Source organism: Rhinopithecus bieti, unplaced genomic scaffold (genome assembly GCF_001698545.2).
Source record: "Rhinopithecus bieti isolate Rb0 unplaced genomic scaffold, ASM169854v2 scaffold_3734, whole genome shotgun sequence".
Classification (NCBI taxonomy): Eukaryota; Metazoa; Chordata; class Mammalia; order Primates; family Cercopithecidae; genus Rhinopithecus; species Rhinopithecus bieti.
This window is the reverse complement of record NW_016804423.1, coordinates 5,263,338-5,280,091: the sequence shown is the minus strand read 5'-3', so window position 1 is coordinate 5,280,091 and position 16,754 is coordinate 5,263,338. Positions and strand designations below refer to the sequence as shown.

At 46.9% G+C, this 16,754-nt stretch overlaps 1 protein-coding gene across 3 annotated transcripts in view; it reads right to left on the bottom strand.

The window, feature by feature from the left end:
* SPACA7 (sperm acrosome associated 7) overlaps positions 1–16,754 on the bottom strand; it is a 37,601-nt gene that overhangs the window by 17,774 nt on the left and 3,073 nt on the right. For 2 of the 3 annotated variants that reach the window (XM_017868244.1, XM_017868245.1), the window contains exons 2-4: positions 10,240–10,296; positions 3,921–4,028; positions 1,942–2,037 (exon numbers count right to left, since the gene is read on the bottom strand). In XM_017868244.1, the coding sequence (XP_017723733.1) occupies positions 1,942–2,037; positions 3,921–4,028; positions 10,240–10,296 (261 nt within the window). The remainder of the gene's footprint in view (positions 1–1,941; positions 2,038–3,920; positions 4,029–10,239; positions 10,297–16,754) is intronic. The other variant, XM_017868246.1, reaches the window with a different exon arrangement.

The window sequence follows — 16,754 nt, the reverse complement described above, 5'->3', positions numbered from 1 at the left end:
TGATGCTCTAAAGAGCCAAAACGAAAGAAAATTTCTAATTTTATTATAAATTTTTTATTACAACATCAATATTTCAACCTGAAAGGTAAAAAAAAAAAAAAAAAAAAAAAAAAAACCATAGTCTAGTGTCATTTGTGTATTTGGATGCAAAATATGAAATAAAATATTGACAAGTTGAATCTAATACCATTCTAAGAATATAATCAACATGACCAAATGGAATTTATTTTAGAAGTGCAAGATTGGTTCAGTATTAGGAAACTCATTAATATCATTCACTATATTAAATAGACCTAAAGAAAAAAAACTATTGGCTCCAAAAATGATAAAAAAGACTTTGACAAAATGTAAAATGGTTGATGGATGCTTTCCTTACATGTTAAAATGTGTGTGCCTCTATTCCAAAGCCAGAATCCTACTTACTGGATAAACACTATAGGCATTTCTACCAAGGCTGTGAACAAGGCAAGAATGCCCACTCACCCCACTACTATTAAACATTATCCTGGATATATCAGTCAATGCAATTAGCCAAGAGACATCAATGAGATGCATAAAAATTGGTAGAGAAGAAGAAAACCATTTCTATTTATCAGATGATAATATAGCATATCTGGAAAACCCTAAATAATCAATGATAAAGCTAACTCAAACAAGAAAATGATTCAGTAAGATAGCAGGACAAAATTAACCTATAGAAATCAAAGCATTCATATAAAAGACCAGTTAAAGTACACAATGATAGATAAAATCTTGCTTCTAATAGCAAGATGATAAACTGAATACTTAGGAATAAGCTTATCATGAGAGTATAACACCTATGCAAGGAAGACTTAAAAATATCCCTGAAAGGTAGGAAATGACATTGAACAAATAGAAAGACATTACTTATTCTTAGATAGATCCACTCAACATTGTAGAAGTTTCAGTTATTTTCTAAATTCCTTTACAAATGTAATGCAATCCCAATAAAAATATAAACAAACTCAGGGAAAGGAAATTAGACATATTACCAAAAATATAATCAGGGAAATATGGAAAAAGAAAAGCTAAAAAGAACTAAAAGAGGGACATGTGTCCCAGAGGTTAAAATACACTCTGAATAACACACTCTGGTGCTGGCCCTTTAGTAGAGGATGGTGCTGCATGGCTCAGACAGGACAGTCACACACAGAAAAACTCAGTGTGTAATACGTGTGGCTTTGCAGATCATGGGACAAAGATGGACTTTTAAAAAATGGTTCAGGGATAACTGAGTAGCCATTCATAAAAAGATAAAATTAAGAACACCTCACACCATGCTCAGAGGTAAACTCCAAATGGATCCAGGGCTAACGTAGGAGATGAAGTCCTATAAATATCGGAGGAAAGCAAATTCCTCTTTAGACTCAGTGTGGAGAAAGACTTTCTAACCCAGAAAGTCAAAGCTAAAGGCAGCCAGAGATTGATAATTTGGGCTACACAAAAATTGACATTTTTTTACATGAAAAATTATAAACTCAGTCAAAAGTCAATTAACAAACCCCAATAATTTTCTATCTATATATCATCTATCTATCTAATCGATCTATCTATCAGTCATCTGCCTGTCATCTACCATCTACCTATCTGTATCTCAAAGTTTGTTTTTTAAAATATAAACAGCTTTGAGAAAATGGGGCTAGAAACCAAAAACCTCAAGGAAAATGGGAAATTGTAATGAAAGCAACATCTACAAAAGTGATATAGAAATGGCCCTTAAACATATGAGATGTTTAAACTCACTCGTAATGCGACAAATGCAAACAAAAGCAATACTGAAATACCCCTTCTCACCATGGTGCTGGTGGAAACCTAATGGTGTAACAGGCATCGTGGTGAGGCAGGAGGGAGACGGTCACCTCACACACACGTGCCTCCATCTCTCCCATAGAGCTCTCAGTGTGGGCAAGGCATATTTACCTTTACTGGAAACTCTCTTCTCACTGCCAGGAGACACCTGTGGCCCGCTGTAATTCTCAGAAGGATCGCCGTGGAGATTTGCATTAGCACTGGCTTCTTTAATGACAAATATGGAAAAAACGGGGAAAATGTTCTTGATTACACACTTACAAGCATTTTGGTCATTTATTTTAAAATGCTAAGTTGAAATGCTAATATCATTTTCAAGTTCTATTTGAAAATATGTTTTGGAAACTCAATATGTGAATACAGAGCCAGGCCTCATCTGACTATTAAAACTGCATAGTCACTCCTCCATGCTTCCTTTGACCCAGCATCTTAGCAGGATCAATGCTAAGAACTGACCCTGGAGATAATTCCCGAGAATATGAAAATACCTGTGCTGTAGGCTGCTCACTGCAGCTGTGTTTGAAATGGCAAAATATTGCAAACAATGGAAAAGACCATACAAAAGATAATGGCTGCAGAACTGGGGTAGGAAGAAAGGAGGGTGGGCAGAAAAGGAGGATTTGCACGGATCCATGATTTGCACGAATGTGTTTCCTAGCTCTGTCTGTGGAGAAGGCCTGGAAGCAACGCTGTGCCATTGAACTTAACAAGCACACAGTTCTTGGCTCACAATCAGTAATGGTGTTAGTGTTTTATAACCCACAGACTATAGTAAATCCCTAGGAGCCCATGTAGACAGTAATAAGCAACTGAATACATAAACAAACAGGGGAGGAGTGGCAGCTCTTTCTTAAGGTAGAATCCCAATTAATAAATGGAGAAGCAATGGCAGAAAGAGAAACTTGCCAGACTGACCATCAGGCAGACAAATTCGGAAGGATTCATGTTGATTTTAAATAAAATCTTGTTTAAGGCCTGAAAAAATCTAGTTCAATCCTTCCCAACTCCAGAGTCTGTCTTATTGGGAGGACTGTTTGGGGTGATGGATTGGGATGCAGATTCCTGGGCCCCTACAGAAATGCTTGGCTCCTGGCACACCATCAGATACTGGAGCTGTGACCTGGTCCTGTATGTGGGGAACAGCACAGATGTCCTACATGTGTGTCCTGGTGATATGGTTTGGCTCTGTGTCCCCAACCAAATCTCATGTCTAAACGTAATCCCCAGTGCTGGGAGAAGGACCTGGTGAAAGATGATTGGATCGTGGGGGCAGAGTTCCTCCTTGCTGTTCTCATGATAGTGAGTTCTCACGAGGTCTGGTTGTTTGTAAGTGTGTAGCGCCTCCCCCTTCACTCTCTCCTGTCTCCATGTGAAGATGTGCTTGCTTCCCCTATGCTCTTCTGCCATGATTGTAAGTTTCCTGAGGGCTCCCAGCCACGCCTCATGCACAGCCTGCAGAACCATGAACCAATGAAACCTCTTTTCTTTATAAATTACTCAGCCTCGGGTAGTTCGTTATAGCAGTGTGAGAATGGACTCATACACCTGGGTATATACATGTGCCCTTTCTGGTTTTGAATCTCCAGGGTAAAGAGGAGGTATTTTGCCCCTCTGTGGCATCCAAGGGTCTTATCCTCTTAGCTTTTGCACACTGATTTTTTCACAGCAGACTCATCTGTTGGAGGGAGGCTTTTCCCTACTTCTGGGGGAACCCCTGGGGGCACTCTGGCTCTCTCTGCACCTGCCCTGGGAAGGAGAAGTAACTTAGCTGAAGCTTTGGGAGAGGGGGCCAGGCATTGTGGCAGCACCTACCTCCCTGTCTTGGCATCTGCCTGCCCATGAGACATTTCTGCTGTGCTTCCCTGGGCTGTGGTTTTTCCAGGGTCGGCCCCACAGCAGCGGGTGGGGAAAGTGGGGGTCCCTCAGTCCCAACAGAGACTGGGAGATCTGCCCAACCGGGGGAAGCAGGCACGTTCTCCCACCAAGGGTTTATCCTCCATGAAGGAGATGTTTCCGCCTGTGTCTGCCTGCCTTCTACCTCTCCCGTTACAGCTGGACTTGGGAAGGAGTAATTGCTGGGTTGCATTTACCATCATTGGAAACTTTGTCCTCAGTGCCAGAAGAGAATTGTAAATTCTCTAATAATTCATGATAATTCTCAGAACCACCAGCTTGATAATTCTCATCAATACCAGCATCTTCAATGAAGAACATGGAAAAAAATGGGGAAAAGTTTTCTTGATTACACAGGTATAAACATTTTTGGCCTATGCTTTATTTTAAAATGTAGGGATGAGATGCTAATATGATTTGCAAGCTCTATTTGGACACGTGCGTTGGCAAGTGAATGTGTAAATAGAGTCAGGTGTCCTCTGACTCCCTTGAACCAGCAGTGTGGACCTTGGCAGATGGCAGGTGAACCAATCCTAGGAACTGGAATTTACATCTGGTTGAAAGATTTCAAGAGAGTGCTGAACTTTCCTGCTGCTGAATACATTTTCATGCACTGCGTGGGGATTTTTGATTCCTAGTTCTCTCTTTGGCAACTGTGGATTCAGTACTGTGTCTTGGTTCTAAATGTGCTGTTCTATTTACTTGCATATGTCTTTGCCATGTGAAGCTGCACTTGGGGAAGGCACATTCTTTGTGTTTGTTCATGACTCACTGTGTGGCCTTGGGCAAGTCATTTGCTAGACCTTGGTTTTACCTTCTGTCAAATGGGGTAATGATAACTGCCCTGCTCTCTCAGAAGCCTTAGGTGAGCGTGAAGTGAGAGTGTGGGCGTGTGTGGGAGGAACTGGAAACTGCTGGTTAGTGCAGGATTCTCATGTTCCTGTGCCCTGCGTTCCTGCAGTGGCTCCCAAGGGGGAGAACGTGCCTGAACCTGCACTCCAGAGATCCCAGAGTAAAGGGAATCATCCCTGCCAGTCTGGGGTTGACTTCCTCTGTCTCGGGAAGCTGTAGAAATGGCTTTAGACACCATATTGTTGACATCTCCATGTGCCCTTGCCCCAGAAATAGCTGGTCTTAATGCTCAAATAGTAGCGTCATGTATTCAACAGCACAGAGCTCCAGGAATCAGTGCAATTAGCGGGTTAGAAAGGGGTGTGCTTGCGGTTTCCCTTGTTGACATTGTCGATGCTGTGCTTGGCATTTCGGTCCATGTTGCTTTATTCAGATCCAAAATCTCCTGGACTAGATTTCATCTTGGGAGAAGCACACAAGAGCACGTTAGAGCTGGCCCTGCAGGGCTGGCCCTTGTGCTCCTGTCCCCTAAGGCCATCTGTACACACAGTGAATGGGAAATGGGAACTCCAGAACCCCAGGGGATGTGGGACTTGACTTTTGAAAGAACCTGCTCTGGGTGGGCAGGCCGCTGCCTCCCTCAATAACTTCAGAAAAACTGAGACCACGGGGATGTTTGGACACTGAACATTGCCCCCCAAAGGTACAAGGCTGGACGCTTGGCCCACATGTGGTCCTGTCTCCTTCCCGCCCTGGGTCCCTCTGTCCCATCTGAGGCTCTCCCGAAGCTGCCCTCCATGTGAGCAAACGTCACTCCTGATCTCTGCATCAACGCGGCCTCATTTTCTCAAACGACTCCCTATGAGTCCTCCTAGGGAGCTTTTACCATGAGAGCCCTGAGCTTTGTGTCTGACAGACCCAGAAAAAACACACGGGCTCTGCTCCCACCAGAATGTGATCTTGGACAAGCGTCCTCACAGCTCTGACCTTCGGTTTTCTGTCTGTAAAACAGGGGTTTGTATTTGCCTGTGGGCTTTTCTAAGGGTCCAGTAAAGCAGTGTATGCAGAAGGTGCTCAGCATGAAGCCTGGGCCATGGCCAGGTGTTGTAGCAACTGACAGTCACCGCTGTCTCTGCAGCACAGTCACCAGGCCAGGCTGCAGTGCTGGGCTGGGCAGTGGATCCTGGTTTGCTGGGCCCTCCGGGTTTAGCAAGGAAAGTCCCTTAACGAAGAGCTCCTCAGCCCCAGGCAAAGCAGGCATCTGGTCACCCCAGGACCAGCTCATGCGGAATTCGAGGGTAAAGGGGAAGAGGCTGAAAATGCCACTGGAAATGAAGATGCCACCAACATGCCTGAGAAAAATGCTTCATCCTGGGCTCTCGGTGTCTCGCCCAGCAGCCGCACTCTCCCTCTGCCTCACTCACAGTGCTGGGTTTTGGCAATGTGTGCCCCCAGTGAGGCCCCCTGCAGCCGGGTGGGCTACAGCCCTGTAAGGTAGGCAAGAGTCTACCAGCTCTGTGAGGAATTTGCTCCTCCTGATAAAAGGGGAACCAGTGTCCAGGCCTGCACCCCCACCTCCTGCCCTGGAAGTGGACGAGGTGTCTGGCACTGTGGACACCATCCTTGATCATGAGGCATGAGCTTGAGGAGAGGCCAGGACAACCTCAGGGACATGCCCTCGTGTTGTGGAACTGCCAGACCAGAGGCGGCGCCACCTCCCTCTTAGCTTCGGGTACCCTAAGATCCCAGCCAAGGGGCTGGGTGCTACCACTCAGGACCCACTCTGTCCACTGGCGCCGGCTGTGGTCTCAGCCGGGGCACTGCCCTGGCAACACTGGCCTCCTCCACCTTGAGGAGACCTTGGCCAGTGATTGGACAGAAGCACTGATCTTAGGAACTCCAAGTTCCTAAACAGTCATGGTGTCCAGTGAGATGGGGTCTGTCATGGTGTCCAGTGAGATGGGGTCTGTCATGGTGTCCAGTGAGATGGGGTCTGTCATGGTGTCCAGTGAGATGGGGTCTTGGAGAAGAGTGGATATGCATTTGAATGGCAAGCATTTACTGGGCACTCATCTGAACCAGACACTGCCCAGGTGCTGGGGTGCCAAGGATGGCCCAGCCTCGGTCCCTGGTCTCTGTCCCACTCCAGCCAGCCATGTCCAGGAGGCAGCATTGTACAGCCGTGACCAGGCACAGCAAGTCAGCAGCATCCACCAAGGGCAGATGGGCCCCCAGGGCAGATGGGTTCTCAGGGCAAATGGGGGCAGGCAGAGGACGGGATTCAGCTGACCAGCCCAAGACGTGGGCCCTCCTGGGGCACTGTCTGAACTTCTGGGGTGACCTTGGCTTCAGTTACCCCATCATTACTGGGAGTTACTCCTGTCCATGGCAGATGGGCTATCTCTGCAACTCTCCATCTCTAACAACTGCACCCACAGTCCCTGACCTGGCCCAGTGTGACCCAGTCCATTCCATGCCCGAAGCCGGGAGTGGCCTCCGGGGGACCCAAACTCCTCAAGCTGTAGACACCCTGGGATTCCCTGAGGTGGGCGGATGGAGGCCCAGTTGTGGGGAGGCGTGCTTCTGCTGGGAGAGCAGTCATAGCTTTGGGGGCCAAAGAGAGGTGGGAGGCCGAGCTGCCCCACGGTGAGCTGCCCATGGCCAAAGGCTGCCTGGACCCTTCCACGGGCCTCCCCACCCACAGGGAGATTGGTCAGGGATAGAAAAATGCTTTAGGTAGAGATGAAGCCAGCAGGTGGAACAAGGTTAGAAAGCTCTTTGTTTTAAAACCATGTCTAACTGCTGATGGTTGAATTTTTCGGGAGAGGAAAAGCTGAAATACAATGACCAGACCTTCCATCAAAACAGAGCTGACCAGGCTGGGCGCAGTGGCTGACTCCCGTAATCCCAGTGCTCTGGGAGGCCAAGTTGGGCGGATCACCTGAGGTTAGGAGTTCGAGACCAGCCTGATCAATATGGTGAAACCCCCGCCTCTACTAAAAATGCAAAAATTAGCTGGGTGAAGTGGCACACACCTGTAATCGCAGCTACTCTGGAGGCTGAGGCAGGAGAATCGCTTGAACCCAGAAGGTGGAGGTTGCAGTGAGCCGAGATCTCGCCACTGCACTTCAGCCTGGGTGACGAAAGTGTGAGACTCCATCTCAAAAAAAACCAAAACCAAAACCAAAACAAAAACAGAGCCAACCACATCTGCAGCAGCCAGTCCAGGGGCTGGCCTGCTCCACAGTCAAACTGCAGGTATCAGAGCTCCTCTAGCAACAACTCAGGCAGCCAAACCACAACCCCTGTGCCAGCCAGCTCCAGAGGGCCACGAATGCATTCATCACCGACAGCTCCTTTGGCTTTTGTCCTCGCTTCTAACTCAGAGCCGACCAGAGAAATCCACACACGCTCCCTCACCAACACCTGCCGCCCGTCTGATGAGCCGCCCCGAGCGCCCCTGGCCAAAGCCTGCCTGAGGCTTCCCTTGCGTATGAGGCCTCCATCCCTGTGCCCTCGACTCGGGAGGCTCTTGGAAATGTTCTATTCGTATGGTCGGCAACTGCCCCTCGCGGGGCCAAGCTCTGACAACGACAGTCTGGCCGTGCCTCGCTGGGTGCTTCGCTGACCTCCACGGGGAGTCTTGAATTCTCACTGTCAACCGAGCTTTCAGCTTTCTACCCGTGAGGAGAAATGTGGGGGTGCGCAGTGGAGGGTACAGAGCTGCCGCCTCCTTCTAGGGCTTTAGTTTGCGGTCTGGACTGCAGGAAAACTATCGAGAAACTCCAGCCAGCTCTTCTCTTCCGAATCCTTTCCTGAGGCCGCTGTTTCATCCGGCGGGTGACTGAGCCGACTGGGCGGAGCAGGTGCTGGTCTCTAGGACGAAAACTCTCACAATCTGGCAACGTCCAGATCACCGGAAAAATGTCCAGTCAACAGCCCATTCCTTGACCTTGGACCTAACTCCACCTGGGGCAGTTCCCTTGAGTACCACGGAAAGTGTACGGGTGGCAGAAGCGATAAGACGATGACAGACAACATCCACCCATTCTCACTGGGGGCACTCACTGGGCCTCGCATACATGGGTAACTCATTCAACAACGGGGCCCGGCAGGTCAGACACAACACGAGCTTTTCCCAGACCTCCCACCCAGACGTGGAAACGGCGCAAAGCCCTGACTTTTCTGACCCTCAGCAGGCTTCTGGAAAGGGCAGCCCAGCACACTGGGGACGCGCTGCCATTGGGAGCCCCTGTTTCGGAGGCAAAGTGCGCCCTCCAGCACGCGCTAGTCCCAGGCCCTGCCCGGGTGAAGGTGCCCCCAGGCCCTACTCCTGACCCCACTCGCACAGGTGACGCTGCAGAGAGGTCCTGCGAAAGTGACTGCTTCCCACAGGACATCGATGAGAGCGCGGGGGGTCCGGACGGTGCTCTGAGTCCCCAGCACTCTAAGCCTCAGTTCTTCCCCACATGTAAAACGAGAGCTCGCAGCACGAATCTGTGCAGCTGCGCCACTGCACCTTCACACACTGGAGTGTGGCTGTCCCACTAGCGGAAATGGCTGGTGAATATGCAAAGGACACATCAAACCCCTTGCTGGAGACTCCAGCGAGGAACACGGCCCTGGCGAACATCTCCCTCTTCTACATCGCTTTAACTGATCAACATGTTGAAACGACCATCACACGAACGTAGACTAAATGATTATGTACAGTAGTTGTCATCTGCCGTCTTTTTTTTGTTTTGTTTGAGACAGAGTCTCACTCTGTTGGCCAGGTGGGAGTGCAATGCGCAATCTCGCTCACGCAACCTCTGCCTCCCAGGTTCAGGGATATGCTCGCGCGTCAGTCTCTCAAGTAACTGAGATTCAGCACACATCACCACGCGCTCAGCAGTAACATTATTTTGTACATTTTTATGCAGACAGGGGTTCATCCATGTTGACCAGGATGGTTCATCCTAACCTCCGCGTCGATCTGCCCATTTTCCTCATTCTATGTCTTTTTAAATGTGGGCCACTAGATCAATGGAAAACAATAACTGCGGCTTGTGCTGTGTTTCTATTGGATGGCCCTGGCCCAGGCCAGCGGTTCTCAGCCAGCTGTATTTTAGCATCACCTGCAGAGCTCTGGAGAAGCACAGAGGCACCAGGTCCAGCCAAACCAGCAGGGTCTGCATCCCCGGGGTGAGGCCAGGGGGTCCGTGGTTTCCACCATCTTCCCAGGGGGCTGGCAGGGCTGAGGCAGTGGAGGAGGGGACAGCTCAGCCACGGGGCCTCTCAGGTGCAAGGAATCAGCGGCATCAGGTTGAATGCGGTGCTGGTGCTGGTGCCGGAGGGCTGGGCCCAGCTTGCCGCTGGGCGTTTCTAACAAGCTCCCAGGTGATGCAGACGCTGCGGGTCCTCGGACCTCACTTTGAGAAGCAAGGCTCCCAGGCACTTTTTAGGTGTAATGGTCTAAAATTTTGTCTTCCTTAATTTCTTGAGAGTTTGACTCTTAGATGTCAACAGTAGAGCTATGGGCCATTGGAATATGATTCTAGCCCCAAACCAATCAGTTCCCTCCACTGTCTGCAGCTTGTACCAGGTTATCTGGGAAACAGCCACAGACAGCCATCCAGCCCCCTTCGTATACAGGCCAGAGGTTGAGAGGAGGGACTTCCTTACCTAATAATTCAGACGCATCCTCATGTTTTGAACTGAATGGTATTTCAGTGGTTGAACCTAGGAGGAAATAAAAGCCCTATAGTTTAACAATGTTCATTGAATTTGCATTTTTTTCTCTTTAAATGGCTATGGTTTTGTGGGTGCCCACCAGCCCCTGCTAGAGGAAGGAGTCCTGCCCAAGTTCCAGTCTCTCCTGCAGGTGATGAGAGATGGCCCCAGGAAAGTTCTCTGGGACTTGGGTTTCATGTCTGGAATATGTGGAGAAACAGCCACCTCCGGGGTGGCTGTGAGGATGGAGGACAGTTGCCCAGGAGCTATGAGCTGAGCCTGCCCTCCTGGTCCCTGGAATAACCCCTTGAGAGGTCAAGACAATGTCTTCGTCCCAAGGATGACTGGGCTCACCCAGCGGCTTTGAGGTGAGCAGAGAAAAAGGGCACATCTCCTTTTGTGAAAGCACCACTTTGACCTCCTTCATGGAAGGCTCCTGCAATGCGTGCACCTGGAGGCTTGGAACCATGTTCTGGGGAAATGGGAAAACAGTGTGTAATGCTATGGCTCTGTCAGGAAGCCCTGGCTTCATGGCTCTGTTTTAGGAGGGCAGGACTCAGAGAGACGGGCCACCCCCCTTTCTCCTCCTTCAAAAACAGAGTAATTTCAGGGTGGTCCCGTTTGTAGATAAGAGGTGGAGTCATGTGGGTGAGATTCTGAGGTCTGGAATATGGGTTGTCCACAGGTCCCATGGCCTCCTGACCTGTGGCCTTGGCTGCCTGACTGATGGGAGCTGAGTGACCTTGACAGTGGGTGGTAGTTCTGAGCACTGCTTTCTCCTTGGCAGCCCCCACCCAATAGTTCCCAGCTTCTGCCATTCACAGTTTTTCTTAATTGGAGGTGTGGCGTCTCAGCATCCTGGGACGTTGCTTTGGCTCAAGGTCACGGTCAGCCTCTTCCTGCAGCCCTGAGGTTGGGCTCGGCAGGGTCACACACCTTCCCTTTCTGAGTGCACATAGCTTTCCAGTGGTGTCTTCTAGGATGTGAAGTTCCAACACTAAACCAATGACAAAGCTGATTTCCAAATGGCTTTAATGACAGACAATCTGCATACCAATCGACTCGTCTGCGCACATGCAGGCTCAGAACAATGCGGGAAAATATGCAAAAAGGTCTGAGATGTGATGACAATTGCTTCCCAGTATGCTGACCTTCGGTAAACGAAACGAACAAAGTACAGTTCTCTTTGGATGAGACATTAATGATCATTAAGAATGGGTACAGCTGCATCGTGCAAGTGCTTTGTTAAAAATATTCTTTTCATTTTGTGTCTGTCCCATAATTATAATGGAAGTATTGTGCAAGTCAGCCAGTAAGCATGTGCAGTAAAATATTTGTGTTTTATAACATCCGTGCGGTTTTTAAAGTGCATTGTCAAGTGGAGTGGCTTTGCCGTATTCTTCCTGTGTCACCTCTGACTTCAGCCTCACGGTTTTAAGGTGCTGCATGCCGTGTAATCGTGAGAATCTCCTGCTCGTTCTCGATATTTACATCACGCACACGCTGGCCTCCATGAAAGGGTTCCCTGTGGAGTTCTGAGATTTCACTCTGGTTAATTTGGGGAAAACAGCACCGCACCCTTCTCCATCACTAGGACCACATTGACTGCTCTCCTCTCTCCCTCAAGGTCCAACGTCTCAAGAAAGCCACATAACATGGTCAACTCAATTTCTGAGGCAAACGCCTGAAGTGCCCACTGAGTCATTAAGGCCCACGGAGACTAAGGAAGCCCAGTGTTCCCCATGAGAAAGTGATTTGGAAATGATCCCTTAATTGGTCTTCAAGCTGGGGAAGACTTTGGTCACCTGTTTCAACTGTCTGGATGAGGAAATCAGATCTTAGGAGGTGAGGACTAAACTCTGACCTTTCTTCCTCTTACCCATTCCTGACACAACTGTGACCAGAATGCTTCCGTAAGGAGTAAGAAGCAGCCAGCTCTGGAAAACAAGAAACAGTGCAGTGCCCCCAGCACTCCTTCCTGATGAGAGACCACTGACCATGGAGTGGCTCTGGCCAGTCCATGTAGGACACGCAGTGACGGTTTCCTGTCCTCTGCTTCACCTTTGAATGTCAGAGGCTGATATGGTTTGGATTTACGTCCCCACTCAAATCTGAGGTTGAACTGTAATTCCCAGTGTTGGAGGAGGAGCCTGGTGGGAGCTGACTGAATCGTGGGGGCTGACGTCCCCCTTGCTGTTCTCGTGATAGTGAGTGAGTTCTCCTGAGATCTGGTTGTTTACAAGTGTGTAGCATCTCCCCACTCTATCCCTTCTTCCTGCTGGCCATGTAAGATGCACCTGCTTCCCCTTTGCCTTCTGTCATGACTGTAAGTTTCCAGAGGCCTCCCCAGAAGTAGACGCCTGTATAGTTCACAGAACAGTGAACCAATTAAACTTCTTTTCTTCATAAATTACCCAGTCTCAGGTATGTCTTTAAAGCAGTGCAAGAACTGACTGACTAACAGAGAGGGCCAAAACGCCGCTCTCGGATCATGCAAACACTGCCATTTTTTGAACATGCAACCCATAAAAAGGCATGGAGCTCAATTGCACATGGGCATGGCTCTTCTGTTTATTGAAACCCCTTCTAAAACCCTCCTGACCCTCCCCACTGTGGCGCTGGCTCTGCTCCTCTCCTTTTTGCCATGACTTTGCAAGGACCATACAGAGTGGCCATGGCCCAGATCTCCCCAGACTGGCTCCCGGAGTTCTCCCCTCTCCGTAGTCTCTGCCCCCGAGTTCTGCCCCCGAGTTCTCCTCACACCATCCCATCTCCCTTAGTCCCTTTGCACCTTGCATCTGTCCCCCTGGGCCTCCACTCCTCCCCCCACCCCCATTACACCCTCCTCTTCCCACTCAGCCCCTTGACTCCCAACAGTCCCTGGAGCTTTATGGACCCAGACATCTCCAGATCAACTACCTGATCTGAGGCTGAGAAGGAAAAAGACCAACTGGAAGCAGATGGGACATTTTATCTACTCAGTGAAGGCTTTGACAACTCCAGATGGCTGCCTCAGTCACAGCCTCTGTAAGATTAAATAATATCAGGGGAAAAGAAAGGCTTGAGATTCCCCTTCACAAATCGTGGTTAAGAAAGAAAAATCTTTAGCTCTTATTGAGTGGGTAACCTCAACATATCCCGTTTTTGTCAGAAACATAATTCAGATAAAAATATAGAGTGGAAATAAACCAGTGAGTTTTGCGTTACTGTGTTTCCGGACTCATGGCTAAAATTTAAGAATGAAGCCATGCAATCACTGTTTTCATGTGTCTGTCTGTATGTGTACGTACCTATGTTACATATATGTGATATTTTTCTACCTCTGGATGATATTGCCAAAGTAATTATAAAATTCCTTGAAGGAGTTCTATTCAAATTGGCTTAGAGAAAAAAGATGTGCTTGATTAAATATTTCTAGGACTCCCAGAAACAGAGGAACTAATCCAAATGTTTTTCAAGTTTACTTTACTAGGATGGTTGACATATAAAGCTAGTTTGAGATTGTTTGTTAAATAAAGACAGTATGTCTTTGGAGTTTTCAGCTATAGATATAATGAGGACATAATTTTATTCTACTTGGGTTACTAGACAAATAAACTTGAAAATAGTTAACAGGGAAATAACTGGAGATGATGGTAGGTTTATTTGGTGTCGTAGTGAAACCGCCTTTGTAAAATTATGACTGAGACAGTGAAAGAGATTTAATAGGCTCCTTCTTGCTTTTAACCTCCAAGCTGTCCTTGTTTATTCCTGGGCATAGGCTGAACTAACTATGGGAGAAGGTTTATAGTTTATAGTATAAATAAAGACAGTAGCAGCCCTTTCCCAAAGCAAACCTCCTTCTTGCTTGGGGACTAGATTGCCTTTGTAAGACTAACGTTAGCCATAAGATTAGAAATTACAGTTTAGGAGTCATGCAGCTGGAGGCTACAAGATTCTGACCCTCCCTAAACTACTCCTAAGATCAGTGCTTGAGAGATTTTGCAGATCCTGCACTTGATGGCTCCACACAGATGGATAAAGTGGCTCATCTGATCTTGTGGCCCCCACCCAGGAACTGACTCAGTACAAGAAGACAGCTTTGACTCCTTATGATTTCATCCCTGACCAGTCAGCACTCCTGGCTCACTGGCTTCCCCCCACCCACCAAGTTATCCTTAAAACTCTGTTTCCCGAATGCTTGGGGAGACTGATTTGAGTGATAATGAAACTCTGGTCTCCTGCACAGCCGGCTCTGTGTGGATTACTCTTTCTCTATTGCAATTCCCCTGTCTTGATGAATTGGCTCTGCCTGGGCAGGAGGCAGGTAAACCCCTTGGGAAGTTACACAATAGTGTGTCTGCTTTTTTTGGAGAGGGGACAGGGTCTCATTCTGTCAGCCAGGCTGGAGTGCAGGGGCGTGATCATGGCTCATTGCAGCCTCGACCTCCTGGGCTCAGGTGATCCTCCCATCTGAGCCTACCAAATAGCCAGAACTAAAGGCACGTGCCACCACGCCCTGCTAATTTCTGCATTTTTTGTTGTTGTTGTTGAGATAGGGTTTCACCATGTTTCCCAGGCTGGTTTTAAACTCCTGGGCTCAAGTGATCCACCAGCCTTAACCTCTCAAAGTGCTGGGATGAGAGGTGTGAGCCACTGCACCCAGCCTGTGTTTGCCTTTTGAAAACAGTTTCTAAACATCTTTTTGGTGACTCATAACCCTGGCGTTATGATCAGTTAAGTAAAACAAGAGTTTCATTAATAATTTTTAAATAAGATAACCTATTGAAACACTCAGTACTAAGCACAAGTTTATATACTTTTGACTTTTTATTTTATGTGGTACGGAGAGACTAAATGTATTTGAGTCTGTTAACAAAAGTTGTTTTGCCACCTTGAAAATTATGCTGTAGATAAATATATCTCTAAAATTGTAAGATGGTATAGTCATACAATTTACTATTTTGTTACAGAATGCTATATGTGACAGACAATTCCCAACTGTCTACTCCTAGTTTTCTCTGTTGAACATTGAAATCAACATAATCAACATGTGTAATTAAAACTACTAGAAATAATGAGGGTGAAGAAAAACAACTTCCTGTGCAAAGTACAAAGGAAGGTAAGATCTGATTTTGAGAAGAAAGCATATGTGATATGAAGAATGTGTTTTTGTTGAAGAAAAAGGTGAGTAATTTTGTCCTAAAGTGGTTTAAAGGTAGTTTTTTCAGGAAGAGAAAAAAACGGACAAAATGCGTAAATGAGTATGGAAAGATGTGACGAGTCTCTGAGAAAAAAGAGAGAGAGAAACATCTTATGTGGTCGAGATACACTAAGAGTAAATGAATTTTATGATAAGATGTTATAGATGAGCTTTACATCAATAGCAGAGGGATGCAGTACTGGAGTTTGATTTTCTTTCTCTGCTAAAAGGCCAAAGTTTTCTTGAATTATTGGTCTGTTCTTTTTTTTTTTTTTTTTGAGAGTTTGCTCTTGTTGCCTCGGCTGGAGTGCAATGGCGCAATCTTGGCTCACTGCAACCTCCACTTCCTGGGTCCAAGTGATTCTCCTGCCTCAGCCTCCCAAGTCGCTGGGATTAGAGGCATGCACCACCACGTCTGGCTAATTCTGTAGAGATGAGGTTTCATCATGTTGGTCAGACTGGTCTTGAAATACTGACCTCAGATTATCCGCCAATGGTGGCCTCCCAAAGTGCTGGGGTTACAGGCGTGAGCCATGGCGCCAGGCCTGTTCTGTTCTTAGTAAGAGATTGTAAGAGGCACTTTTTTCTTACCTGTTGAGTAGTCTTAAAAATAAACAAAGATTCTGTGTCTTATCAAATATCTCCTGTGTTCCATGTTATCTTTATCATGTTTTGATTACTTAAGAAAACTGAGTCTCCTCAATATTAAAAGAGTTAAATTGTTTTAAAACTGTGGCACTTCCTATATTTTCTTTAAAATTCTTTATTGTCATTTAACTTAAATGGATAACTGCCATTTCATAGTAAATCATGATCCTATTTAACCAAATATTCAAACCTTTTGTAATTTTTGACAACTTCATCCAGGTCAAATTCTACATGAAGAATTTTGGCCTCAAACTAATTTTGAGATTTCCCAGAGGACTACTAGAAAATCTCACAGGATTTGTTCTTTCACTGGCGAAAAGAGAGATGTTAAACTAATTAGCTTTATTTGATACTTAAATTCATAAAAAGCATTGTCAAATAAGAAGGGTTGTTTAACCTTCTTTATTTTATGTTTGTATGTGTATATGTTATAAGTGTTTCAGGAATTGTATAAAATTCCTAGAAATTTTCACTGTCCTTACTGTCCATGATACGTCCTGGTATAAAGTTATGAGTCATAATTTCCATTATTGTCTTGTAATGTTGTATGTCACAGAAACAACCAAACTTCCTTGTCAGTTGCAGCATAATGAACTCTCATCAGATTTTTAACCATGGCCATTTTATGCATTTTATG